Raw genomic sequence first — 27207 nt, 5'->3', positions numbered from 1 at the left:
TCACAGCTCCTGGCCCCACCCCCATCGCTCTGGCTCCTGGCGCCGCCCCGTCGTGAGTCCCTTTTCAGGAGGCTACGCGCGGGAGACCGGTCGGCCGGACGCAAAGCGGCTGAGGGGAGCCTTTGTGTGACGTGGCGGGCGAAGCGGCCGCAGTCCCGGCCTCGGTAATGGGGCGAGAGGCCGGCGTCGCGCGGGCGGGCAACGTATCAGAGCCCTGTGCGGGCAGCAGCTGCTGGGTCGCCCCTGTCAGCGTCCACCCCCCCCTTAGAGTTGCACCCCCCCCCAGGCAGTGTGCAGTGCTCCGCCCCACCCCCATATCTTGGCAGTGTGTAGTGCGCCTCGTCCCCCCCCCCCGAGGCAGTGTGCAGTGCTTTCCCCCCCACCCCTATATCTTGGCAGTGTGGAGTGCGCCTCGTCCCCCCCCCCGAGGCAGTGTGCAATGCTGTCCCCCCACCCCCATATCTTGGCAGTCTGTAGTGCGCCTCGTCCCCCCCTCCCCGAGGCAGTGTGCAATGCTTTCCCCCCCACCCCCATATCTTGGCAGTGTGGATTGCGCCTCGTCCCCCCCTCCCCGAGGCAGTGTGCAATGCTGTCCCCCCACCCCCATATCTTGGCAGTGTGGAGTGTGCCTCGTCCCCCTCCCCAAGGCAGTGTGTAGTATTTCCCCCCCACCCCCATATCTTTGCAGTGTGGAGTGCGCCTCGTCCCCCTCCCCAAGGCAGTGTGTAGTGTCCCCCCCCCCCCCATATCTTTGCAGTGTGGAGTGCGCCTCGTCCCGTCCCCCCCCCCCCGAGGCAATGTGCAATGCTTCCTCCCCACCCCCATATCTTGGCAGTGTGGAGTGTGCCTCGTCCCCCCCCTCCCCGAGGCAGTGTGCAGTGCTTTGACCCCCACCCCCATATCTTGGCAGTGTGTAGTGGGCCTCCCCCCCCGCCCCCCGAGGCAGTGTGCAGTGCTTTCCCTCCCACCCCCATATCTTGGCAGAGTGGAGTGCGCCTCGTCCCTCGTTCCCCCCCCCCCCCCCCGGCAGTGTGCAATGCTTTCCCCCCTATTCCCATATCTTGGCAGTGTGGAGTGCGCCTCGTTCTCCCCCCCTCCCCGAGGCAGTGTGCAATGCTTTCCTCCCCACCCCCATATCTTGGCAATGTGGAGTGCGCCTCGTTCCCCCCCCCCTCCCCGAGGCAGTGTGTAATGCTTTCACCCCCACCCCCGTATCTTGGCAGTGTGCGTTCTTTGTTTGACTTATCAGTTTGCACTAAGGCTTTAGATCTTCCACACCCCTTTATTGGTCATTGGCGTAGTTTACATCTGCTCCTTGTTGGTGGGGGTTATCTGAATTGTAATTTCTATGCATGCATAAACACCACCCATGCAGTCTCTGTTCCAGACAGCCACCAAATGGTGTTGATTGGTCAGATATTTGTTCTTTGGATTCTTACAGATTAATAAGTATCCCAGTTTATAGATTCTTGCAGATGTACCCAATGTCATGGGAGACACACAGACAGGGATCTGATTCTCCATTGCATTGTGCCTTGGAGGGGAGAATCAGGCTTCAGGAGTTTATATGTGGGTACTGTATCAAGGGCAAGATACAGGGGAGAAGCAGGCTTGAGCTGTGGGTAGAATTTGTGGAAAAGACCAATTATGTCATGTGCAGCATAAGGGCTGAGGGCGTATGTTCTCAGGAAGCAGCACATGACGTGGTGCATTAAACATGAAGCTCTGTCCTTCAGCGAAAACTGCTTTGAAGGACCTTTAGAGCACATTATAATACATGCACTTCTCAATGAAAGACATGATATATCATCAAAAACAACGAGGAGTCCTTGTGGCACCTTAGAGACTCACAAATTCACTTGGGCATAAGCTTTCGTGGGCTAGAACCCACTTCATCAGATGCATGGAGTGGAAAATACAGTAGCAGGTATAAATATACAGCACATGAAAAGATGGGAAATTAGTATGGGGGAAATTAGAATCATAGAATATCAGGGTTGGAAGGGACCTCAGGAGGTCATCTAGTCCAACCCCCTGCTCAAAGCAAGACCAATCCCCAACTAAATCATCCCAGCCAGGGCTTTGTCAAGCCTGACCTTAAAAACTTCTCAGGAAGGAGATTCCACCACCTCCCTAGGTAACGCGTTCCAGTGTTTCACCACCCTCCTAGTGAAAAAGTTTTTCCTAATATCCAACCTAAACCTGCCCCACTGCAACTTGAGACCATTACTCCTTGTTCTGTCATCTGCTACCACTGAGAACAGTCTAGATCCATCTTCTTTGGAACCCCCTTTCAGGTAGTTGAAAGCAGCTATCAAATCCCCCCTCATTCTTCTCTTCCGCAGACTAAACAATCCCAGTTCCCTCAGCCTCTCCTCATAAGTCATGTGTTCCAGTCCCCTAATCATTTTTGTTGCCCCTCGATCTGCTGGCAATGCCCCTAATTATACATCCTAAAATGCCATTGGCCTTTTTGGCAGTCCAGAACTCAAGTTGTTTTGCTCCATAATGGGAAGAATTAAAGTGGTTGCTTCTGGATTTCTCAGAGTGGGTCCCCAGCTTGAGAGAAAATCTGTCAGGATGGAAGCGTTGCTGTTCAAGGTAAACGCCAGGGGTCAGATGCACTGAAGGGTGGTACCAGCACAGCTGAGCACTGGTGAGGGCCATTTCTGCAGGGAAACTAGCAGGAACTTTTTGGTTATAATCTTTTGGGTGATTTTTTTTATCCCCACCCAGTTTTTCTTTTCATGCCATTTTAGGAGTCCTAGTCCTGCTCTGGGCAACAAAGCCTGTGAAAAGGCCAGAAGCCCTTTCCCTCAGAATTTCCCCCTTGGCCCCTGGACTCAATGTAGAATTGACCACTCCTGAGAACTCAGGATGTCTGGTGTGGGTTACACACACATACCCACCGTTACATGTGACATGCCCCACATTTCCCTGGTGTTCAAGACCATGAGCTCAAGGGAGTGGGAGGAGCCCACCTCCATCATGTCCCTCATCTTGTATAATGAATGGCACCACATCCCACTAGGCTGTGCTCTGCCCCCAGGGAAGGCAATGGAGCAACAGCTGAGGATCCTGGCCCAGATGTCCCCAAGGGGAATAAAGCGGTGCACCCCACCTCCCTAACCTTTGGCATATGGAGCAGGAAGGGGGTGTGGCTGAGGTACTGCTGCAAGGTCCAGCCAGTCATATCCAGCACATTGAGAGTGGGAGAGCAGGGGGAGAAGGGGGGTAGGGGGGGAGTCCAGGTCCTGCACATATCAGCCCAGGGAAGCAGGGAGATATGACACCCTCCCTGCTCCCCTCAACCCCCACCTCATGTGGATCTTGTAGCAGGAGAGTCTGGCCAGTATGTGATCTTTGGCAACTGCATATTTTGAGTGTACCAGGCTATGGGTGCAGTACTGCTGGCCCCGCTGCAGCCTGGCCTGCTTCTCCCCACACAGTTCCCTACCCACACTGGGTGCTCGTGCATGCAACAGAGTCAGACGTATCTGTTGTGAGGCGGCTGGCATTCCCACCATCCTTCCTGAGCCAACAAAGGGAAGCGCCAGTGACACAGATGCCAGCTCTACTCTCAGTGTGGCAGGGTGCCCTGGGCCACGGGGTGGCTGACATGGACTTGGGCAAGGTAGGGAGGGCAGCGTGTACCCCAGCAAATGCCAGCAGTCAAGAGTAGGCAGGATATCACCTTGACTACATGTGCTGCCCAGCAGTGCCAGCAGCAGCTGAGGCCTGCCCCCTGTCTTGTGCTCCAGCAGGATCCCACTACTGTCCCTGTGAGCACTGAGCCAGTGGCCTAAGGATGAGTGTTGATTTAGTTGGGGATCGGTCCTGCCTTGAGCAGGGGGCTGGACCAGACGACCTCCTTATGACCTCCTAATGACCCATCCACTCCCAGTCTTTACAAAACCTAATTTCCCTCATACTAATTTCCCCCTACTGTTACTCACACCTTCTTGTCAACTGTTTGAAATGGGCCACTCTCATTACCAGTACAAAAGTGATTTTTCCTCCTTTAGTATCCTACTGTTAATTGAATTGTCTCGTTAGACTGACCTCCCACTTGGTATGGCAACTCCCATCTTTTCATGTGCTGTGTATTTATACCTGCTGCTGTATTTTCCATTCCATGCATCTGATGGAGTGGTTCTAGCCCATGAAAGCTTATGCCCAAATAAATTTGTGAGTCTCTAAGGTGCCACAAGGACTCCTCATTGTTTTTGCGGATACAGACTAACACGGCTACCACTCTGAAACATGATATATCATGTATATTTCATTGGGAATTTCCAGTAATACTAGAAGCTTTGGTTTCCCTCCTACTTAAGTCTGGATTTTCCTAGATATTAGATGGGTTGATTGTGTGCAATAATATAATGATGATGCTGAAACTATCCTATCTGCAAATATGAACAACCTTTTACTCCCTGAGGGAGCTAGGTTTTCCCTATAGTTCTGCCTCCATAAAGAACAGTGGCAAGTCAGTTAGTTGAAAAATCTAGTTTTTTATGCATACAGGAATCATAGAATAACAGAGTTGGAAGGGACCTCTGGAGGCCATCTAGTCCAACCCCCTGCCCAGAGCAGGACCAATCCCAACTAAATCATCCCAGCCAGCGCTTTGTCAAGCCTGACCTTAAAAACGTCTAAGGAAGGGGATTCCACCACCTCCCTAGGTAACGCATTCCAGTGTTTCACCACCCTCCTAGTGAAAAAGTTTTTCCTAATATCCAACCTAAACCTCCCCCACTGCAACTTGAGACCATTACTCCTTGTCCTGTCATCTGCTATCACTGAGAACAGTCTAGATCCATCCTCTTTGGATCCACCTTTCAGGTAGTTGAAAGCAGCTATCAAATCCCCCCTCATTCTTCTCTTCTGCAGACTAAACAATCCCAGTTCCCTCAGCCTCTCCTCATAACTCATGTGTTCCAGTCCCCTAATCATTTTTGTTGCCCTTCGCTGGACTCTCTCCAATTTCTCCATATCCTTCTTGTAGTGTGGGGCCCAAAACTGGACACAGTACTCCAGATGAGGCCTCACCAATGTCGAATAGAGGGGAATGATCACATCCCTCTATCTGCTGGCAATGCCCCTACTTATACACCCCAAAATGCCATTGGCCTTCTTGGCAACAAGGGCACACTGTCGACTCATATCCAGCTTCTCGTCCACTGTCACCCCTAGGTCCTTCTCTGCAGAACTGCTGCCTAGCCCTTCAGTCCCTAGTCTGTAGCTGTGCATTGGATTCTTCCATCCTAGGTGGAGGACTCTGCACTTGTCCTTGTTGAACCTCATCAGATTTCTTTTGGCCTAATCCTCCAATTTGTCTAGGTCCCTCTGTATCCTGTCCCTACCCTCCAGCGTATCTACCACTCCTCCCAGTTTAGTGTCATCCGCAAACTTGCTGAGGGTGCAATCCACACCATCCTCCAGATCATTAATGAAGATATTGAACAAAACTGGCCCCAGGACCGACCCTTGGGGCATTCCGCTAGATACCGGCTGCCAACTAGACATGGAGCCATTGATCACTACCCGTTGAGTCTGACAATCTAGCCAACTTTCTACCCACCTTGTAGTGCATCCATCCAGCCCATACTTCTTTAACTTGCTGACAAGAATACTGTGGGAGACCGTGTCAAAAGCTTTGCTAAAGTCGAGTAATAACACGTCCACTGCTTTCCCTTCATCCACAGAACCAGTTATCTCATCATAGAACGCAATTAGATTAGTCAGGCATGACTTTCCCTGGACCTGGAGAGCAGCAGGAAGAATTGAAACTGTGTGTTAATCCTCTGTTTGCATTTCAGGGCAACCATGACAGTTTCCTCTCTCGTCCAGCTTCGTTTGGTTTGGTGTTGTTGGACCCTACCAAGATGGCAGATGAACGGCCATAAGAGATCTTTGGCAGTGTGGACCAGTGCTACTGCTAAGTGGACACTTAAGCAGAAGAAACTAGCAGAGCTATACAGGATACCAGTGTCCAGGCCACCCATCCTATCGGGCACCAGTCTGCTGGGCAAGGGAGCTCTCTCTACAACCTCCATCAGCCCCAAGGAAGTGATGCTGACTAGTGAGCGGTATGGTGTGCAGAGGCTGCCCTTCTCTCATGTTTCTGATAGTGATTTAGCTTTTTTTGAGCACCTTATACCTGGTAGAGTCATCACAGACCCAGATGAACTGAGACTGTTTAATGTGGACTGGCTGCAGTCAGTCCGAGGTAGGTGTTTTAACATTTTGACACACCCTACTCCCTTTTCACCATGATTAGCAGTATGAAAAATCTGTAGGCAGAAACATCAACTCTGGTGCCAAGTTTGTGCTGCTACTTACTTATACAAATCCTACAAAATCAAGTTTGGTTATTAGAGCTGGTGGAAATTTTTATTTCAAAAAATACTTTCCTATGAATTTTTTTGGGTCAAAACTCTCATTTTTGTCAGAATTTTTCATTGGAACAAAAAATATTTCCCAATCAGCTCTTTTGGTTAACTGTTAAATTATGTTTTTGTTTACATATACCCAAAGTTTTACCTTGCTTTTGAAATAGTTCATTTATAGTGAAATTCATCAACTAAGCAGTCAATTATGTTTTATTTTTTTCTTTTAGAGTATGGTATCCACCTTAAAAATAAGGGTGTTCATTTGAAATCTTCAGATAGTCAAATCTTCTTTTGATTATCCTCAAGATGGAGCTATTGGATGTTGTCCCTGAAAATTAGTCTAAAAATGCAAGGGTGCCTGTAGATATGTGAGAGAGCTCTATAAAGTACTTGCCTTGTATCATCATTAAACTCACTGACCCAGTGAGTATTTAGAGCAAGGTGTTAAAATACCCTACAGTAGGGTATTATTCTTCAGTCTTCAACACAGCTAACTTATTTTTGAGAGGGTGATTGTTATTGGAGTTTTCGTGTCTCCACTTATTTATTCTCTTAGCATGGAAAATGGCATACGTTTTTCATGGTTGCCAATGCCAAGGCAATGAAGCAGAACGCCAGACTGAGCAGAGCTAATTTAGGAAATTTAAGATTTGTCTCTGTGGAGCAGACCAATGATTAGGGCCCTAACACATTCATGATCCATTTTGGTCATTTCACGATCATAGGATTTTTAAAATCATAAATTTCATGATTTCAGCTATTTAAATATAAAATTTCACAGTGTTGTAATTGTAGGCATCTTGAGCCAAAAAGGAGTTGGGTGTGTGTGTGTGTGTGTAAAAGATTATGGTAGGGGGTGTTGCGGTACTGCTATCCTTACTTCTGTGCTGCTGCTGGTGGCAGCTCTGCCTTCAGAGCTGGACAGCTGGAGAGCGGTGGCTGCTGGCCAGGATCCCAACTCTGAAGGCAGAGCCACCACCAGCAGCAGCGCAAAAGTAAGGATGGCATGGTATGGTATTGCCACCCTTCTTCTGCTCTGCTGCCTGCAGCGCTAAATCTTCAGTCAGTAGCCGCCACTCTCTGGCTGCCCAGCTCTGAAGGCTGCAGTGCGGAAGGTTGACATGGTATGGTATGTCACCCTTACTTCTGCACTGCTGATGGTAGGGTACTGCCTTCAGAGCTGGGCACCCAGCCAATAGCTGCCACTCTGCGGCCACCCAGCTCTGCAGGCAGCACAGAAGTAATGGTGGCAATACTGTGACCCCCCGTAAAATAACCTTCCAACCCCTAGAAACTCCCTTTTCGGTCAGGACCCCCAATATGAGAAACACTGGTCTCCCCCCGTGAAATCTGTATAGTATAGGGTAAAAGCACACAAAAGACCAGATTTCACGGGAGGAGACCAGATTTCACGGTCCGTGACACGTTTTTGATAGCCGAGAATTTGGTAGGGCCTTACCAGTGATTTACCTCGTTTTGAACCCTGCTTTTTGTAGCAGACTATGTGTACAGTACTTCAGGGAGAGGTGAAAGTCACCCATTATTACATCTGGCCAATTATCCAAGTTCTTCTGTGGGAAAAAATCCAATCACGTGAGAGCTGGTATTTGCCAAAACTATTGCCATTTAATCTCTTTTATTTTCTGACCATCTCATGTCCTCACCATAGCAACGTACTCTGACTAATTGTAAAATGAGAATAATGATATTTACCTCTTTAGTAAAGTGCTTGGAGAGCATAGATAAAAAACACTATATAAGAGCTCGGTATTATTCCTGTTATTATAGGACACTGCTCCCTTTGCGGCCGATCATTGTCATTTCTGATCAGTGAGTTTGGTTACTATTGGAGCATTGCAGGAACATGTTTCTTCCATGATTTTCCCTGTGCTCCTAGACCAAGGAACAAGTAACCTCACCTCATAATTGAACCTCATCGTGCAGGTGGCCCTGGCATGTTCTGTTGCCACTAGTGTCAGAAATACCAAAAGATGTCAGGTTTTTCTTTTTGGCCACAATGTTTGCTTCAGATTGATTTTACCATACCTTACTTCCATTGCAGGCTGCAGTACTATGTTGCTGAGGCCACGGACAGCAGCAGAGGTATCTGAGATTCTCAGGTAATTTACATCTTTTTAACTGATCTTTGCTACTTAGTGCTTCTATTTTACTATCTCTGAATTCTGTCTTTGCTCTGTTCTACTAACTTTCTCATTATATCATTTGACATTGATACCAGATTTAATCAAGAAACCAGGTAATGTGCATGAATGAGCAAAATCCAGTCTAACTATAAAAGCTAGACCAAGAGAGCTTTCCAATGGTTAGGGAAGGTAATGGGTTCCTAACTAGCAATGTGATCACTGAGAACAACTAACAAATATTATAAATGCCAAATGGGAAACATCTGGCTTCTCAGGTCCACACACCTGTGGCCCTGATTAGAAAATACTAAGTAGTAGAGTGTGCAGCAGGGGTGGGGTTTAGAGGGCGACGTCTCATCACTAGTGATTTCTCTACTCCACTGAACTGACCTAATTGGAAACAGTGCCAGTAGCAGGAAGGGACCACCCTCGGAAGGTCACAACAAGCTCAGGCTGAAGGAGAAAAATAGCCAAAGGGCAAAAAGGAGATTAGGAGAACAAAAGGAAGATAAAATAAGAGATTCAAAATAAATCCTCCCAGAGAAACCTTGAGCCTGATCCCAGCTTCAAACAGCTCCTGAACGTGAAGGTCTGATTCTGTATCCATTGAAGTCAATGACAATACTTTCCTAGGTGTCACTGGGTGTAGAATCGAGCCCTAATTTAGCAGCAGTACACAGGCTCACCACTTGGTGGTTCAGACAGTTAAAAAGGTTGATCATATTTTACAACAGTGTATGAGCCCAATACCAGGTGTGTTACAACAAAGTGTAAAGTGACCCTAAAACCTTCTACCATCAAGATCTGCATTTTTGAAATATTTCCTAGTACACTGCAGCTTTGTACACTTAATACAACTGGAACTTGCAGGATTCAGGATGTCTCTTGGTTCAGCAACAAAAGAACACCATATTTTCCGAGTTCTAAAAGGTTTTAGAGGAGATATTTAAAGTCCATTAGTTACAAGAGAAACTAAAAATATTTTTACATAACTAGATAGTCCTTATCCTGAGATGCATCACAGCTGTGTAAGAACTGGTTGTGGCACTTTACCTTCTTGAAGGCGCCTTGCTAGTAAACAGCTGTTCCTGATAGTATCCTGTATTCCCTCTAAGAGTCTTAATTGGCCTTCTTTTCTTAGTCCTTTCTTAATCCTCCACCCTGTACATGTGTATGAGGTCTAAGCAGGGAATTAACTTAGACTGCAATTTTGGAATTAGATTGTAAGCTCTGTGGGGCAGAGACCTGTCTTTTTACTTGTTCTGTAAGATGTCCTGTATGCACCCATAGTTCTCTATAAATAAGGCTACGATGAGGTCACAGAAGTCGCGGATTCCATGACTTCCATTGAGACCTCCATGACATTTTCTAACCTGGGGCTAGAGCTCCCAGCCAGCCCTGCCCCCACAGCTCCCAGCCTTCACCCTGGTGGGGGGGACTCCGTAGCTGCCCAGCTGTGGCAGGTGGCCGGCGGATCCCGCAGCTGCCTAGCCGTGGCAGGGGGCCCCCTGCAGCTGCCCAGCCGCAGGTGGGAGAACTCCCCGCAGCTGCCCAGCAGGCAGCGGGTGGCTGACAGATGCTGCAGTTGCCCGGTGGCAGGGGAACTCCCCGCTGCTGCCCAGTCCCATGGGCAGGGGGACCCTGGAGCTCCCACACACCGCTGCGCTGGGGGACACGGGAGCCCCAGCAAAACCAAAGAAATGAAAATCCCATGTGATGAGGTGGAAAGAACACACAGCAGTGTGATAGAGATTTGCTAACAAAGGTAGCCTCATGAACAATTAGTTTCTAAAAGGAGTTGACTGCTGTTGGGAGTAAAAATATTTTATTGTACAACTGAAACTGCAAAAAAAGGGATGGTCTTACATTTATATTCCTTTATTCAAGGCCTATTGGCATCAGCAGGAGTTGTGCTTTCTCACTCTCTATCTGAAACTGGCCCTTCATCTCAAATTCAGTTTTTAGGACTGAAACAATTAGTGTTAATGAGGACAACCGATTCATCCAACTGCACATGTGCATGTGAGAACAAATCTCCCAGAGGCACGCAGAAGGGAAGTGGGGCATGGCTCTGAGCAGTGTGACCTTTGAACAATGTGTTCCCTTTCAGGTATTGTAACAAAAGGAACTTGGCGGTAAACCCCCAGGGAGGTAACACTGGCCTTGTGGGGGGCAGCGTTCCTGTCTTTGATGAGATTATTCTCTCCACAGCTCTGATGAACCAGGTCATCAGCTTCAACAGTGTGTCTGGTAAATATATTTCTTCTAATGTAAAAGGGCTCATCTTTTAGTCCTCTGAATCCTGCCCTCCTTCAGAGAGGTGCTTAGTGTAGTATCAGCAGGGATCCAGACCAGCAGCACCACGAGGAGGCAGCAGGGGCTTCCTGAATCCAGGATTCTTCAGATGTTGTTTCTGATAGTACATGGAGACTGGGGGAAGGAAAAGGAGTACCTGAACTCATCCCAGTATCTGTTTAAGAAATCTATATGTGATACTATCTGGATCTGATAGTAAAGGGTAGGACATAAATTACAGCTGTATTGAAGAAAGGGTCTGCCAGGTTTATGGCCAGTCTGCACTGGCATTTGTGGAGGAGAGAAATGGGAAAAGTATGCATATGTGGTTGGACTTGGGGAATGAGAAAACCTCTGGTTGATGTGAACATTAAAGTTCTTAAAAAGTTTAGGTAAGGGAAAATTAAAGGGAGAGAAATATTTGGTACCCCGGTGTTCCAGATACCAATCCAGGGCCTTTGCCTCCTGAAGTCAGTGTCAAAACTCCCATAGACTTCAGTAGGAGGGAGTTAGAGCCATGACAAGAGTTGTTTTGGATTTGAATTGTACCATCAGGGTAGAAGTTTTGGAGAAAGAGGAGGTCCTAGTTGCTTACCGTGGTCCTGCCTCTTTAGGAGACCATTTCTGTGTGTCAAATTGTAGCTTGATTCTTGTGTTTTCAGGAATCCTTGTTTGCCAGGCTGGCTGTATTTTAGAGAACCTGAACACGTATCTGGAGGAGCTGGACTTCATCATGCCACTTGACCTTGGGGCAAAGGGCAGCTGCCACATTGGTGGTAATGTGGCAACAAATGCAGGAGGCCTGAGGCTGTTGAGGTACGGCTCTCTCCGAGGGACAGTTCTGGGACTGGAAGTGGTAAGATGAGTGTCTTGTAGCTGCTTTCTGTATCTGAACTTCTTTCCATCCTGTATCCTGCCAACATCCTGTTTTTATATTCCTGTTATTCTAGAAATGTACATCACGACACCAAGCTGGGAGAGGTTGCAAGCACTTTGGAGAATGGGATTAAAATTTAAAATGACCTTGACAAATTAGAGAATTAGTCAGAAATCAACAAGATGAAGTTTAATAAAGACAAGTACAAAGTATTATGCTTAGGAAGAAAAAATCAAATGCACAACTACAAAATGGAGCATAATTAGTTCGGTGGTAGTACTGCCGAATAGAATCGGAGGTTATAGTGGATCACTAATTGCATACGAGTTAACAGTGTGATACAGTTGTGAAAAAGGCTAATGTAATTCTAGGGTATATTAACAGGAGTGTGCTATGTAAGACACGGGAAGTAGTTGTCCTGCTCTATTCAGCACTGTTGAGGCCTCAGCTGGAGTACTGTGTGTCCAGTTGTCGGCCCACACTTTGAGAGAGGTGGACAAACTGAAGAGAGTCTAGAGCTAAATTCCCCTGTAAACTGTGCAGCTGCACTGCAGGCTATCAAGGCCCGGTGGAGCTTCCGGGGAGAGAAGTCCCTCACCCAGCCCTGGCCTGCTGGAACGGCCGCAGCCGGGAAGAGGAGCCCTTCCCCCGGCCCAGCCCAGACCCGCTGGAGCTGCCGAGGAGAGGAGCCCTTCACCCGGCCCAGGCCTGCCAGAACTGCCACAGCCGGGGGGAGGAGCCCTGGCCCAGTCCAGGCCCGCTGGAGCTGTCATGGAGAGGATCCCCTCCCTTGGCCCAGCCCAGAGCCGCCAGGGAGAAGAGCCCCTCCCCCAGCCCAGGCATGCCAGAGCTGCCACAGCCAGGGAGAAGTGCCTCTCACCTGGCCCCGAGCTGCAGCAGAGAGAGAGGGCTGGGGGGAGTCCTCTCTCCCTGCCGCAGCCCCAGGGCAGCCTGAACCCCAAACCTCTCATCCCTGGCCCCATCCCAGAGCATTCATCCCTAATTGGAGCAGTCACCCCATGCACCCAACTCTCTGCCCCACTTCTGAGCCCCCCTCCCAAACCCCTCATCCCCAGCCCCACCTCAAAGCCCGCACCCCTAGCCAGAGCCCTCACCCCCCCTCCCACCCCAACCCTCTGCCCTAGCCCTGAGCCCCCTCCCACACTCCAAAGCCCTCGGTCCCACCCCCACCACGCATCAGCTCCATATTGGTGCACATAACGAAATTCATTCTGCACATGGATCCAAAAAATTAGAGAGAACAGTGCTCTCCTCTGGACCAACAAAAATGATAAAAAGGTTTAGATAACCTGGACTATGAGAAAAGGTTAAAAAAACTGGGCATGTTTAGTCTTGAGAAGAAAAGGCTGAGAGGGGAACCTGATAAGTCTTCCAGTATGTTAAGGGCTGTTATAAAGGGGACTGTGATCAATTCCCCATGTCCACTGAAGGGAGGACAAGAAGTAATGGGTGTAATGTCAGATTTTGGTTGGAGTTAGAAAGTTTTTCCTCCTCTCTAAGAGTAGTTAAGCACTGGAAAAGGCTTCCAAGAGAGGTTGTGGAATCCCCTGTTGTCCAGCCTGTTCTTAAAACCCTTCAAACACCTGTCAGGGATGGTCTAGGTTTACCTGTGTGATGGGTTGCCCTTGGGATGCTGCCTGGAACTGGGGTACCACTAAGCCCTCTGACCCACCAGCCTGGGCTCCCTCTCACACTTAACTGCTGTGACAAGCTGCAAAGCCATCCAGCCTGCACTTTCACCAGCATTCACACAGATAGAGACACACCCACCTGCAGTTACAGGCAGACTCTTTAACCACAAGCTTCCCAGCCTAGGACTACAGACCAGTACCGTCTTGCCCTGGTCAAATCTGGACAGTATATGGGTTTAACGCTCGGTCTGTGTCTCCCTCAATGTGAAGAGGACCATGCACACTTGTGGTAACCAAGATGAGATTTTCCCCAGACACCTTAATCAAATGCACACTGTTTTGGATTAAAACATAAAATAAGTTTATTAACTACAAAAGATAGATTTTAAGTGATTATAAGTGATAGCAAACAGATCAAAGCAGATTATGCAGTAAATAAAAATGCAAACTGAGTTTAACATACTAGATAGGTAGGATATGGATTGGCAGATTCTCACCCTGAGTGATAAACAGGCTGGCAGATTCTTAAGGCACAAGCTGCCTTTGCTTAGCAGCTTCGGTTTCCCAAGTTTTCATACATAGGCTAGAAATTCCTTTAGCCTGGGACCATCACTTCCCCCAGTTCCGTCTTTGTTCCTCAGGTGTTTTCAGGTGCACAGGTTGTTATAGGGAGAGTGAGGTACGTTCATGTTGTCATTTCCCCCTTTTATATCTTTTTTTCTACTTGCTGGAAAGCTCTTTTGCTGTGACCTGGGTCCAAACAGTAGTGCTGTCTCTGAGAGGTTTCTGTTGTACACAGCTCCTGGGGTAATCCTTGTGTTTGTGTGCGTTTCCTCAATAAGCCATTAACATTGTTTGGTCTTTTTATTGTTGTACCTGAAAGGTTGCTTGTGGCTGTTTTCACAACATGTTTCAGTAACACATACATAGCCAAATTTCATAACTTCACATACAATGATAGCACATATAATCCAACGAAAGATTAATGTCTATCAGATCAAGACTTTTAGAATGGTACCTCACAAGGCATACTTTGTGCAAAACATATCCTAATTATATGACGGTGAATAAGAGGGTGCCAGGGTGTCACAACTTGGTCCTGCCTCAGCACAAGGGGCTGGACTTGATGATTTTTGAGGTTACTTCCTGCCCTACATTTGAGTGGTTCTATGCTGTCAGATTGTCCAGATTTCCAGCCATCCTTAAAATGTTACTTTCCTAGGTCTCCTGAATAGTGTTGTTAAAAGACTTTACATGAGTATTTTTTGATACAGAGATATTTTAAAAGTTAACTCTCAACATCCTATTTTAACCATTGTCTTACTGGTGACATCCAATGATGTTAGATGGCCTTGTAGTGCTAAGAAGTGGGGAGAGAGCTCTTTTAGTTAAAACTTGGAAATCGTGACTTTGTACCTCTGCTTACAGAGATCCTACCTGTAGCTATCTCTTAGTGCCCGCTTGCTATATAATCTTAAAACCAGCAGGGAACTGGGCTTATTTAGTCTGCAGAGGAGAAGAGTGAGGGGGGATTTGATAGCAGCTTTCAACTACCTGAAGGAGGGTTCAAAAGAGGATGAAGCTAGGCTGTTCTCAGTGGTGGCAGATGACAGAACGAGAAGCAATGGTCTCAAGTTGCAGTGAGGGAGGTCTAGGTTGGATATTAGGAAAAAACTATTTCACTAGGAGGGTGGTGAAGCACTGGAAGGGGTTATCTAGGGAGGTGGTAGAATCTCCATCCTTAGAGGTTTTTAAGGCCCGGCTTGACAAAGCCCTGGCTGGGATGATTTAGTTGGTGTTGGTCCTGCTTTGAGCAGGGGGTTGGACTAGATGACCTCCTGAGGTCTCTTCCAACCCTAATATTCTATGATTCTATGATACAGGGCTGAGGCAGACAACGTGCATGTAAAATGTCAGCGCAAACCGTTAAGGTTTGGCAAAATAGGTTGTGCTACCAGCCTATTAATGAAGTTCACTTAAAACACAGAAAAGTGTTGGTTGAATGCCTTATAGTTCTATTAGGTTGTAAAATAGTCTGCTTACTTCTGGAAGTCCTGGTGTTTGGAACATTTAAAGATAGACTGAAAAATTCACTAGTATGTTTGTTGTAAAGAACAGTATTGGCAGGAGAGAGGATTACATGACCCAGGTGGTCTTTTTCATCTCTGATGTGTCTAAGAAGTCAAGGCAATCTTTAACTAGAGCATACCTGTTAGAAACCCATCCAATCTTGGTTTAAGGACTCAAATGATGGAGAACTTACTACTTCTGATGATTAATTACCCTCACTGTTTCAAAACTGGCACTTTACTTTCATTGGTTACATCAGCTGTCCTAAGCTAAAATCTACGTACTGTGGCTGATTATGTCCATTGGAGAAAGATCACTGATTGGTATGAAAAACATTTCTGTTCTTATTGGTGTAACTGTTCCTTGCTTTACATGAGACACATGAGCAGAGCATGAAAGGAAGAGAGGAATTTGGTGGAGCAAAATGGGCAGGATGTAGATGAGAGAGAGCCTTGGACGGGGAGAGCTATGTGGAAGAAGTGATAGGGAAAACGTGTGGGGATGGACAACAATTGGAGAAGGAAAAAAGAATATAACCACTTTGCAGCACTGAGGGGTAGAGCCCTGCAAATCTGTGGATATCTGCAGACCATTTTTATGGATCAGATGTATCCATGCAGGGCTCTCTTGAGAGGTTTGCTGCAGCTTCTGATCATCTTGTCTCTTCACACCAGCTCATCACCTGTGTGTATTTATGTAATTGGAAATGAAGGGTTTATCAGTATTGTTTCTTTGTCCTCTGCCAGGTCTTGGCTGATGGCTCCATTCTGAACTGCTTGGCTTCTCTGCGGAAGGATAATACTGGCTATGATTTGAAGCAGCTTTTCATTGGGTCAGAGGGGACTTTGGGGGTCATTACTGCTGTCTCTATCCTCTGTCCACGGAAACCCAAGTCTGTGAATCTGGCCTTCCTAGGTAGGCTCTGTCCCTCTCTCACTCTTCAGCTGTGGTGTTGGTAACCAGAAACAATATACAATGCTGTTCATACAGTATCAGAGGACCAAGAGATTGATTTGGGGTATATTACTGGAGATGAAGCTGCCCTGTGATCCTGGGGGCTGTTATTTAATAACTTTACTGCTGAAACCAGTGACAGAAGAAGCAGGGAAAGAATGAGAATTGAGAGAGGCACAAGTTAGTAAACTGCTGTAAACCACCAACTTGATTTTATTTCTAATAACAAAATATTTGAGAGAGTTTGGTGGTGTGTATTAAAATACTTGTGGTCACGGATTTAGAAAAACTCTCTTATCTGTGGTATTCCCAAGGGACCTGTCACCATGCCATTTGAGCTTTAGCTTAGCTCTGGCAGGCAAAATGTCATTCTCAGGTAGAAAAATGGTAGGTAGAAGTAGAGAAGGGAAGGGACCCAGTGCTTAGCTATACTGGTTATATTTTGCCTCACCACTTCCTTGCTTCACCACCCTTCTGGCCCAGATAATTGGGGAATAGGGAAATGGTGCCCTAAGCATCTTGATAGGATCCAAGGTGTCCTGTTTGCTAAAAATCATTGGTATGAAAAAGACCAGTCAGGTAAGAGGTGTACTTGCATGGTCTACTCTAAACATTTACCATCACAAACATTTATAACAGCGTTCTGTGTAGCACACATCATTAATTATTATTTACTGGACCCTGGACAAACTATTTTGAGCCAGGTAATATTTTTTAGTATGTTAGCAGTTTTAATTTTTTCTGTGTTTGTCGTCTGTGGAAAGGTTGTCAGAGTTTCTCTCAGGTTCTTGGAACTTTCACTACCTGCAAAGGCATGCTGGGAGAGATCCTGTCTGCATACGAATTCATGGATGACAAGTGCATGAAATTGGTTGAGAGCCACCTCAAACTGTCCAAACCAGTGACAGGTACTAGAATTAATGTACTGTGCATAGACAGGTGATCTGGAGTATAAGGCTTTGCTATGAACCCAGGTATCCTGATGTTTTATTGTGCTGTGGAAAAAGACCTAATATCTTCTGGGGATTTCTTTTGGGAGGAGGTAGGGAATGGTGGGCTAAATACTTAGGTGATCTAAAGAAAGGTCTCTCCAAAGGTGAGAAGGGAGTCCAGTATCCAGGTTAACTGAGGTCTGGACTTCCCCACACTGTTCCACCACTGCACTCCAACCTTGCCATGGAGCAGCTAGTCTTCTGCTAGGGCAAGAGAAGCGTTTAGCCTACATGTTCAGATATTAAGGGGTCTCTCCAGTGATAGCAAAAAGACAGCTTTTCATAGGGACTATGTCTGGTCCTGTGGAGTAGGAAGGAGACAACAACCTAATAAATAGACTGAATAAATTCCAGTAACATTGTAACAATTTATCACTGAGCAAACTTCCCTGTCTCCCCAGCTTAGTCATTCTGAGACATTCAAACAAACATCACATGAATCATAATTTTTTGTATTATTGGAGGAGGGCGTATTTTATTTTAAGTTATTGGCCCCATCTCAACAGTAGCTGCTACAATAAAGAGTGATTAAAACAAGGGCAGTGCATAGAGCAACTGATGTAGCATCAAGGCTATAGAGTAACAGAGAGGGATTCCTCAGAGGGAACCTACGTGAAATGCAGCAGGAAAGTGCATCCTTCCAGAATTTTTGACTTTATTTACATTGGTTAACCTGAAGGAAGCAGCAGATTAGCTGCATGCCTTGTAGCAGAGTTTATTTCCATACAGATGGATAGTATCACTCTGAAACATTCACTTTCAAACACAAAGCAGATACTCTGACAAGATGAAAAATATTTGCAGAATTTCCAACTGTCGAGGACATCGCATCCATTGTGCTCTGTCTAGAGCTCTGTGCGCTCTAGCCAATGCAGAGTGCAGAGCGGCTGTTCGTGAGGGGGGTCTTCCCACATATCACAGCTCTGGAGGCATTCCCAGCTATTTCAGTCCTGCCTTGGCCAGCAGAATTCCTATAGGGAATGGTGAAAGGATGCTGAAGCTTGAGAAGATCAGTTATCTCAGCCCTCTACCTTATACAAAAGGAGTCACTGTAGAGAATGTTGCTTTATTTTTAACCCAGTGACTTCTCAAGATGACCTTTTAATCGTCTGAATTAAATCCCTATCTTCTACTGGCTGTTCTCTTTTTCTGTCCTCTCTCATTTCCAGGAAGCCCCTTTTATATTTTAATTGAAACATCAGGCTCCAATTCTGCCCATGATGAAGAAAAGCTGAACAATTTCTTGGAACATGTCATGGCCTCTGGTTTGGTGACAGATGGGACTGTGGCTACAGAGGATAAGAAAATAAAGGTGATTCCCTGTCCTACACAAACACTCATGGAATAATTCTCTATTTGGGTTTGTACTTTACACTGATGAATGGTTAAACAATTTGTTCTGTGGCTTAGGAGTTCCCAAGTCTCCTGACATCAGGAGGACAAGCTGTAGCTTGGTTTATGTGGTGAAACATATGCCAACAATTTTTTTGGCTGTTTTCAAATGTTCTGCCAATATTTTCCTCATAGTCCTCTCTTATGGTGTTAATGAGGAGGTGCTGAATCTTCTTTCTCTAGGCATGCAATTTTGCTTGAGCACAAAGTAGTAGAGAAATTCCTCATTTCCTTAGCCAGCAAAACAAAACAATAGAGAGAGCCTGACAGGTGATGGAGTAGAATAACCCTATTCCTCTTTAGAAGTGGGAAGATTTGCAGTGCTGGACAACACCTTGACCCTCACTTCCTTGGAATATGTTACAGTGGTGTGTATAGTGGAAGATCTTGTGTTGGACTGGACTCTCAGTCTCAGCAGCATGTTGCATTCATGTATGGGAAGCAAACTTTGAGTACTAGCATAGAGCTGAGATGATTATTATTTACATTATAGTAGCACCTAGGGTCCTGTATTAGGGCCCTATTGTGCCAAGCACTGTATCAGCACATAATAGAGTTGCCGCCATCCCAAGGAGTTTACAATTTAAATACAAGACAAGAGACAACAGATAGGTACAGCAAACCAACAGGAGAGCACAAGGAAACAATGAGACACTCCTGGTCAGTATGATAAGCAGTGGTCATTGCACACCAGTTGCCTGACCATTGTGGTTTTTTGTTGCCCTGTTGGCAATGGAGAGTTTAAAGAGGACAGTGAGGTGGCTTTGTGAATGTTTATGGGGAGATGCTTCCATAGTCTTTCCCTTCCCTTGCAGCCAATGCACTGGCAGGAGATCTGAGTATTGACTCTAGACAGAAAATTAGCCATTCTAAAATATCCAGGAAAATGAAATTATATGTTTTCTCCTTTCTCTGAGACAGGAACTAAACACAGTCAAAGTTGGATAGGAGCCCCGTATGTAGAGCCAGAGGCTGCTGTGGGTCAAGGCTGAGATGGTTTGTATGGGGCTGAGACAGCAGGGTACTGGTAAGGCAGGACTGAGGTGCATGGGAACCAAAGACTGCAGTGGCAGGGTACTGAGCAAGTCAGTTATTTTAACCAGTACTGCTTTATCTGAAATTGCTGAATTTAGAGACCTCATGCATAGTTCCACCATATGATGGTGCCAATTTGCCAAACAAATATAAATGGATGTTTCTGAGAGCTGTAAGATAATACATATGCAGAGGGAGAACATAAGGCCATCACAGTAGCTCGTATAGTTGGATAACCGTTCCCTGCCCCTCTTCCCCTGTCCCCAAACTTAATGAAGAGTGAAATCTGATGTATTTGGTTCATTTTAATTTTCTCGCTCCGCTTTATCCTGTTTGATCCAATGAACCACAGATATTGTGGTCTCTGAGGGAGCGGATCACAGAGGCCCTAACTCATGATGGCTGTGTTTACAAATATGACATCTCACTCCCTGTGGAGAGACTATATGACCTTGTGATTGATACCAGGGCTCGACTGGGCAAGACTGCCAAGAATGTGGTTGGCTATGGCCATCTAGGTGAGTTGGGAAACATTACAGATTTCCTTTTGTAGTTTAGCTTGTAAGAAACGGAAACTAGATGGTATTGGCTGACTGAGAGCTATAGCTCTAGTCGGAGATGTGAGGATTTGTGGGAATCCACTAATTTCAGACATGATCCCTATGCTTAATGGAAAAATTGATTTCATAACATTAACAATTACTAACAAAAATAGCACAGTATAAGAAGTTATTCAAAGAGATGTTGCCTTGTAGCTCCTTATCTAGTGTTTTGGGTAGATTTAATTGGGCAATAAGTTTGATCTGCACAGTAAAATAATAAATGTAAATGTTTGGTAGGTAACCACTGTCCTTGTTAGAGGGAGTAGCAATATTTGTAAACCAATTATGGCTGAGCCATTAACCACCAGAAGAAAGTGATTAAAATAATACAACTGAGATAAAAAGGCCTTGGAATTTGCAAAGGGATATTTTGAAATTTATGTAATGAAACTTGACTTCAGCTACTCCGGAGACAGACAAATGGATTGTTTAACAGAGCTGAGCTGTCATTAGAAGTGGAGCACTGTTAAGCACTCTCTGTTTGAAGATATTTTAGAGCAGTGTCTTTAAAGAGGAGGTTGCTTAATAAAGGTTGTCTTTTGTACACATTTGACTATATAACAAATTGGATTATTATTTTTAATTCTACTTATTAATGTCAAGAGTCATGTTCCCTTTTGGGAGAGCTTCCAAAGTGAACATGAATCACTAAAAACTTTAGATTTATCTTGATTCCCAAATAGTCTATAGATATTTAGATGTTAATCAAAGATCATTATTCAGAGGCAGCCCAAAAGAAAACATAACTCTATTAATGTAACCCAGAGGTACGTTTAAATCAGTGGTTCTCAAACTTTTGTACTGGTGACCCCTTTCACATAGCAAGCCTCTGAGTGCAACCCCCCCCCCTTTATAAATTAAAAACACTTTTAAATATATTTAACATCATTATAAATGCTGGAGGCAAAGCAGAGTTTGGGATAGAGGCTGACAGCTCATGACCCCCCATGTAATAACTTCGTGACCCTCTGAGGGGTCCCGACACCCAGTTTGAGAACCCCTGATTTAAATGGTTGCAAAAATATAATTGGAAGAGATTGAATAATGTGGTATGGGTAAATTAAAATGTCACAATCCTAATGAAGTAACTTGTAGATAAATCTTTGCCACAAGAAATATTATGGCTGAAGTTCTAAAAGCACAAAATCAGGAAATGGAAAGTTATTTTACTCTACATTGTGAGGGCTTTCTGACAGACTGTACTTCTTAGAGATGGCACAATAGCTAGGAAACCTTCTGAGTTATTCAAGCACATAACTGTCTGAAGAGAGGAACCACTGTTTGTAGAATACTAATGGACAGCTGCTCTCAGGACATAACACAGACTCTGCTGTTTTGTTACACAGCAGAGCCAATGATAAATTTCCATAGCAGGGTCATTCAGTTTCTCTATCAGAACCATCTCAGACCCAGCTCTGTTATGCTTTCTTCCAGGAGATGGAAACCTGCACTTGAACATCACAGCTGAGTCCTACAGCCATTCCCTGCTGAATGCCATTGAGCCATTTGTGTACAAGTGGACTGCACAGTATAATGGCAGTATCAGTGCAGAGCATGGACTGGGCTTCAAGAAGAAGCATTACATTCAATACAGTAAGCCACAGGAGGCAGTCCTTCTCATGCAGCAAGTCAAGGCCATGTTGGACCCCAAAGGGATTCTGAACCCTTACAAGACACTGCCAGCTAGTTCCTGAGAGCTTCGTGCTGCTGAGAAACAGGTGTATGTCCTGTTGTATCGACTGTATCTCTAGCTCATAACTGCACTTTAGACACTGACAGACTGAACAACAATTTTCAAAGCTGCTTTGCTCACTTTATGATTGTAATGAAATGGTAAAGGACTGTATATATGGGGCTTACCTGCCAGTCCCTCCCATGCTGCAGTGCTTAGAATTATCTCCCATCCCAGTCCAGCTGGTAGAACCCTTGAAAAGCCTTAACTCTCTAATGCTCTGTTGATGGCTTTTCCTCTGTACTTTAGATTGTTTTGTTATTTCATTCATAGTCCGTGCTCGTGGATGTTAGCAAGAGCTACACGCAGCAAGAAGAAAGTGTAAGCAGCGTCTAGATTTGGTAGACCATCTGCGCTTTCTATCACTTTCTGGCAGCGGGGCAGTTTAAAATCTCTGTGTTGCTTACTCTGCATAGGAAGACAATTTACAGCCTGTTTTCAAACACAGGCCTACAATTTTACATGTGCAAATTATTACACCTGCAGCTTAGGCCTCTTCAATCTAGGTATGTGATTTGTGGGTGCAGTCAGCTATGGAAATGGAAGATTAAATTCTGGTTAATCTCTGGAGTGTAAATGGCAGGATTATGGCAGTGCTGTTCCTGATCCTGGAATTATAGGTATTTGCCCCTCACTTGCTCATAGCTGTATGTATGTGGGTAATCCTGGCACAGTTGGTAAATTCATGGCAGTGGTAATAATTTGCTAAGCTCCACTAGGTGTCCAACAGGCAGCTCTTAGTGGGCATCATGATCATATCTTTGTCCCTATAACTCCCAGCTGAGATCAGCTGTGTTTAGGGCTTCTTTATAGCATTTGCCTCACTAGCGCCAAGCCAGAGTTAACAATTTGTGCTGACACTTGGATACTACAGTTATAGGCACACTAGAAATACTGTAGTTGGTACCCAGAGTAGGGTTTCCAGTAATGTCAACCCCTCTGTAATCTTTCTTTTCACACAGATATTACAAACCTGAGATCAGAGGTATAAACAGCATCCCATCAACAACACCCTGAGCCAAAGACAGCTTTGGACTAACCAGGCCAGAATTTTACCCCTTTACCAGGACAGAATTTTGCCCCTTCCATTCACCGTGCCCTTGCTTGGTTTAACAGAGAATGTAATCATCCTGTCCACAGATCTTGTAAATTCATGGAAGTAGACTGCAGTTTTTCATTAGATTTTGGCTAAACTGGTGATTATGTATCAAACTAGGCTGTTTTGATGGCAAAGATCGTATTGGGGCACCATGGAATAGAAGAGGCCAGTTTATAAAGACAGCATCTGGTTATGCTTGCATTTTGGTAATCCGGAAGGAAGGGAAAGGAGAAAATATACGTGTTAACTAGGGTATATACATTAATTTTCTTCGTGGATTGGGGCTATTAGCCGCTTGACCAACATCTCTGCTCCCTTCCTCTGTGTTGCACAGCAGAGAGGGGAATGTAGGTGCATTGATTGTACAGAAATAGGAGTTAAGAAGCTGGGCAGCAGGAAAGGTGGCTACACATCGGTAGCATGATTCCATACCTCTTAGTCACTGGCAGCTCCTCAGCACCAAAAATATGCAAATAAAACCCCATTTGAAATGCGGGGCTTGGCCTGCTGAAGGGCAGTGGAATTGAGGAACAGATTGTCTGCATGACCTAAATCCATAGGATCCCCTTGTAACGACTATGAACTCTTCCCCCTCTGGCCACAATACACCAATAGGCAGAGCGCAACCAATGGCAGTGGTACATGGGAAGTAGCCATGCTGGCCAGAGGCCTGAGAGAAGTGCAGAAGGGCATGTGTTTACCAGGCCAGGCTTGTGGGATTTCATTGTTCTAACCGAAAACAAGTCTGAGCTGAACCTTTTCTGGATCAGGACAATCATTTACATTTAATGAGAACATTTTACAGTGAATGTATGATTATCTGGCAGGGACTTGGGGTTTGACTATTTAAAACTTGATCAGAATTAAAAAAAAAAAAAATTGCACTATTTTAATTCACAAAACCTTGTATAATGTTTTGCCAGTATTATACCCTAGTCTAACTGGAGACCTCATAATCTTTCTTAGGAGAACAGCTGGAGGATCTTGGTGTTATTTCCAGTGATCTTCTAATGAATGTATGTTTTTTTATGACTGTAAGAAGCTTGATAAAACATAAGCGTTAATAAAAATAAAGACTGATTTGTTTTTAATATGATGGCACCAGTCAGGTTTTATTCCTTGTGTCTTTAGTATAAGCAGAAGCTCCTATTATGCTCTGACCAAAACCTACACAACCTGGTCCGATACAGCCCCTTTGTACAACTCAGTGGCACAGAAACTGTAACTCAAACAGATCTGCTCCTGCAGGAATTCCTCTGGCTGAGTGAGTTTCCCAGGGGATATATAGTGGGCATGGCCAGAGTACGGCTATGTTCTATTTCCGTCTGCTTCAATGGCTCTTTGGGGGCAGGAGAGTGCAATTTAAAGGTACCAAAACCTGGGAAGCACAAAGGTAGCATATAGCGTCCTTTGTATGAGTCCTGCATCAAGTGCAACTTGGCCACTCCCACAATCTGAGTAACTGTGTTTACTCCAAACATATACCCACTTCTCTGTTGTAGACCCCAGTTCTCACTTCTAAAAAGAGCAGCTTCCACCTCCCTTGTAACCAGGTTGGAATTGGCGAGCTACACCTGCCAGTGAGATTCCTTCCCCTTATCCTTTCTCTCAGGGCAGGGAAGCAGTCAGGCTGTCCATAGTTTGGAAACCAAACTTGGTGAAACAAATCCTGTGCATGAGTTCTTCATGAGGGCTAGAGTGTTGATCCATTTTGCACAGCAAGGTCTTTGACTTAAAAGTGAAATGAGAAATGGTTGGACTAGTCTTGGAAAATGAGCAGTTACTCCGAGTCACATACCTCAAAAATGGCGTGACTGGATAACTTCCAACTTAGGTAGAATTCCACAGGAGCTTCAGACAGGGCAGGAAAGAGACATCAGGTGGAAAGAATTTATCAGGATAGGTAGTGTGTCTCAATTCAGGCTTAGAATGGAAATTCTTTCAGATTTTGCCATAAAGTCACTATCATGACTCCATAAAAATCAATGCATCCTAAAAAGACAGAAAAATTGAAAACAATTTAGGTACTTATTGAATGGGAAGAGATTGGCACTAAACAACTGTAAGTCCATGGTAAGTATAAAATGCTACATTTCCATTTGATTACGTTTCATATTTTACACTGGAGAAGAGGAATCAAAGAAACAGATAATTCTAGGAAATGCTGGTTATGCATTCAATAGCACTTTGTGTGTAGACAGTTTCACTGCTTCCCCTAGTCGAATGGGAGAGGGGCTATGTAAGGGGATTGTAAAACCACACGCGTTGGCACAGGGCCTCTGGGGATAAGGTTAGCCCTGAAACTGCTTTTAAATCCTTTTGTGAAACTAACTAGCTTTTCAGTTGGGAGTCCCTGTAAGAATGGATCCCTACAGAATGAAGATGTGCATATTACTGTCTAGGACTCCCATTATCATAGAATTAGAGTACATCAGTCTTTTGATGTATTCATCACAATACCCATTGTACAGTTGGTGAGCTGAGGCCTAGAGACATGGAGAGCTAGATCCACCTAACTAGGTGCCTAAGATGCCATCTAGATGCCTAAGTCCAATGTTCAAGCCCTATTGCTCTCCTAAAAACTCCTGCTCAGCTGCTGCCTCTCCCGGTGGACACCTAAAGTCCCTACATTTCTGCTGGTAAAGTCCCCTAGCTGCCTAAAAATCTGCCAGGGAGCATGTGCACGCTATTAATGCATTTAGGCACCTATCTTGGGGGGAGGGATAGCTCAGTAGTTTGAGCATTGGCCTGCTAAACCCAGGATTGTGAGTTCAATCCTTGAGGGGGCCATTTAGGGGTCTGGGGATTGGTCCTTGTCACAGAGTGTGGGGGAGTCAGGGCCCTGCACCCTCACTTCCTGCGATTCACTGTGACTATCAGCCAGCCAGCCAGTAACACAGAAGGTTTATTAGATGACAGGAACACAGTTCCAAGCAGGGCTTGTAAGTACAACCAGGACCCCTCAGCCAGGTCCCTCTGGGGGGCAAGGAGCTTAGACCCCAGACTTGGGGTTCCCTGCGTCTTCCCAGCAAGCCCAAAACTGAAGCCCCCTGCCCGCAGTCTCGCTCCTCCCCCCGCCTTTGTCCAGTTTCCCGGACAAAGGTATCTCCTGGGTCCAACCCCTTCCCAGCTCAGGTTACAGGCTCAGGTATCCTCACTCAAGTGGAGTCATCCCCTGCTCTCCCATCCCCCATGCAGACAGTCCCAGCAGAACTAGACTACATTCCCTGGTCAATCCACCCCGCTCCCTACTGTGTCACATCTCTCCCCCCTTCGAGACTGAACTGAGCATGGTCACTCTGACCAGTGACCTGGGGAAGTTCAGGGCCCCCTCTCCGGGACAACGCATCTGCTATCCTGTTGGCACTTCCCTTCACATGGACCACGTCCATATCATAATCCTGCAGGAGCAGGCTCCACCTCAGCTTGGTGTTGGCTCCTTTCATCTGGTGTAGCCAGGTCAGGGGAGAGTGGTCAGTGTACACGGTGAAGTGTCGCCCAAAGAGATATGGCTCTAGTTTCTTGAGGGCCCATACCATGGCCAGGCATTCCTTCTTGATGGCCGTGTAGTTTTGCTCCAGGGGTAGCAACTTCTTGCTCAGGACACGATGGGGGGGTGTCTCTCCCCCTTTTCATCCTCCTGCATTAACACCGTACCCAGCCCCATGTCTGAGGTGTCGATGAACACCATAAAGGGCTTGTCAAAGTCTGGGTTTGCCAGAACTGGGCCACTGACCAGAGCCTCCTTAAGCGCACAGAGAGCCCTCTGGCACTGCTCGGTCCAGACCACCTTGTCTGGCTTCCCCTTCTTGCATAGCCCAGTGATGGGGGCAGCTGTGGTGCTAAAGTGGGGCACAAATCTTCGATAGTACCCCGCCATCCCAATAAAGGCTTGGACCTGCTTTTTGGTTTGGGGAGCGGGCCAGTCTCTGATCACCTCCACTTTGGCTGGTTCCAGCTTTAGGCAGCCG

General features: G+C 45.8%; 1 protein-coding gene across 3 annotated transcripts; it reads left to right on the top strand.

The window, feature by feature from the left end:
- The first annotated feature begins 24 nt into the window (after nt 1-24).
- D2HGDH (D-2-hydroxyglutarate dehydrogenase) lies at nt 25-24327 on the top strand. 3 transcript variants are annotated; one of them, XM_037908693.2, is made up of 10 exons: nt 25-164; nt 5820-6229; nt 8455-8512; nt 10647-10786; nt 11494-11687; nt 16177-16345; nt 17149-17292; nt 18546-18688; nt 20156-20321; nt 21840-24327. In XM_037908693.2, exons 2-10 carry the CDS (start codon nt 5827-5829, stop codon nt 22097-22099), a joined length of 1677 nt encoding a protein of 558 aa, XP_037764621.1. In that variant the 5' UTR covers nt 25-164; nt 5820-5826; the 3' UTR covers nt 22100-24327. The 3 variants fall into 3 exon arrangements, with proteins under 3 accessions (XP_037764621.1, XP_027685400.1, XP_037764622.1); XM_027829599.3 differs by lacking the exon at nt 25-164 and having other exon boundaries at nt 5969-6089; XM_037908694.2 differs by lacking the exon at nt 25-164 and having other exon boundaries at nt 6170-6229; nt 10748-10786.
- Nucleotides 24328-27207: the final 2880 nt, after the last annotated feature.

This window comes from Chelonia mydas, chromosome 9, assembly GCF_015237465.2.
Source record: "Chelonia mydas isolate rCheMyd1 chromosome 9, rCheMyd1.pri.v2, whole genome shotgun sequence".
NCBI classification, from domain to species: Eukaryota; Metazoa; Chordata; order Testudines; family Cheloniidae; genus Chelonia; species Chelonia mydas.
This window is presented reverse-complemented; position numbering and strand designations above follow the sequence as displayed.

What these genes read in the sequence shown, in the direction of transcription:
- D2HGDH (XM_037908693.2), top strand. Translation starts at nt 5,827, where the DNA reads ATGACAGTTTCCTCTCTCGTCCAGCTTCGTTTGGTTTGGTGTTGTTGG. An exon ending in CAGTTCTGGGACTGGAAGTG is followed by an intron (nt 11,688 to 16,176) that starts GTAAGATGAGTG and finishes GTCCTCTGCCAG; the next exon opens with GTCTTGGCTGATGGCTCCAT. An exon ending in ACTGTCCAAACCAGTGACAG is followed by an intron (nt 17,293 to 18,545) that starts GTACTAGAATTA and finishes TCTCATTTCCAG; the next exon opens with GAAGCCCCTTTTATATTTTA.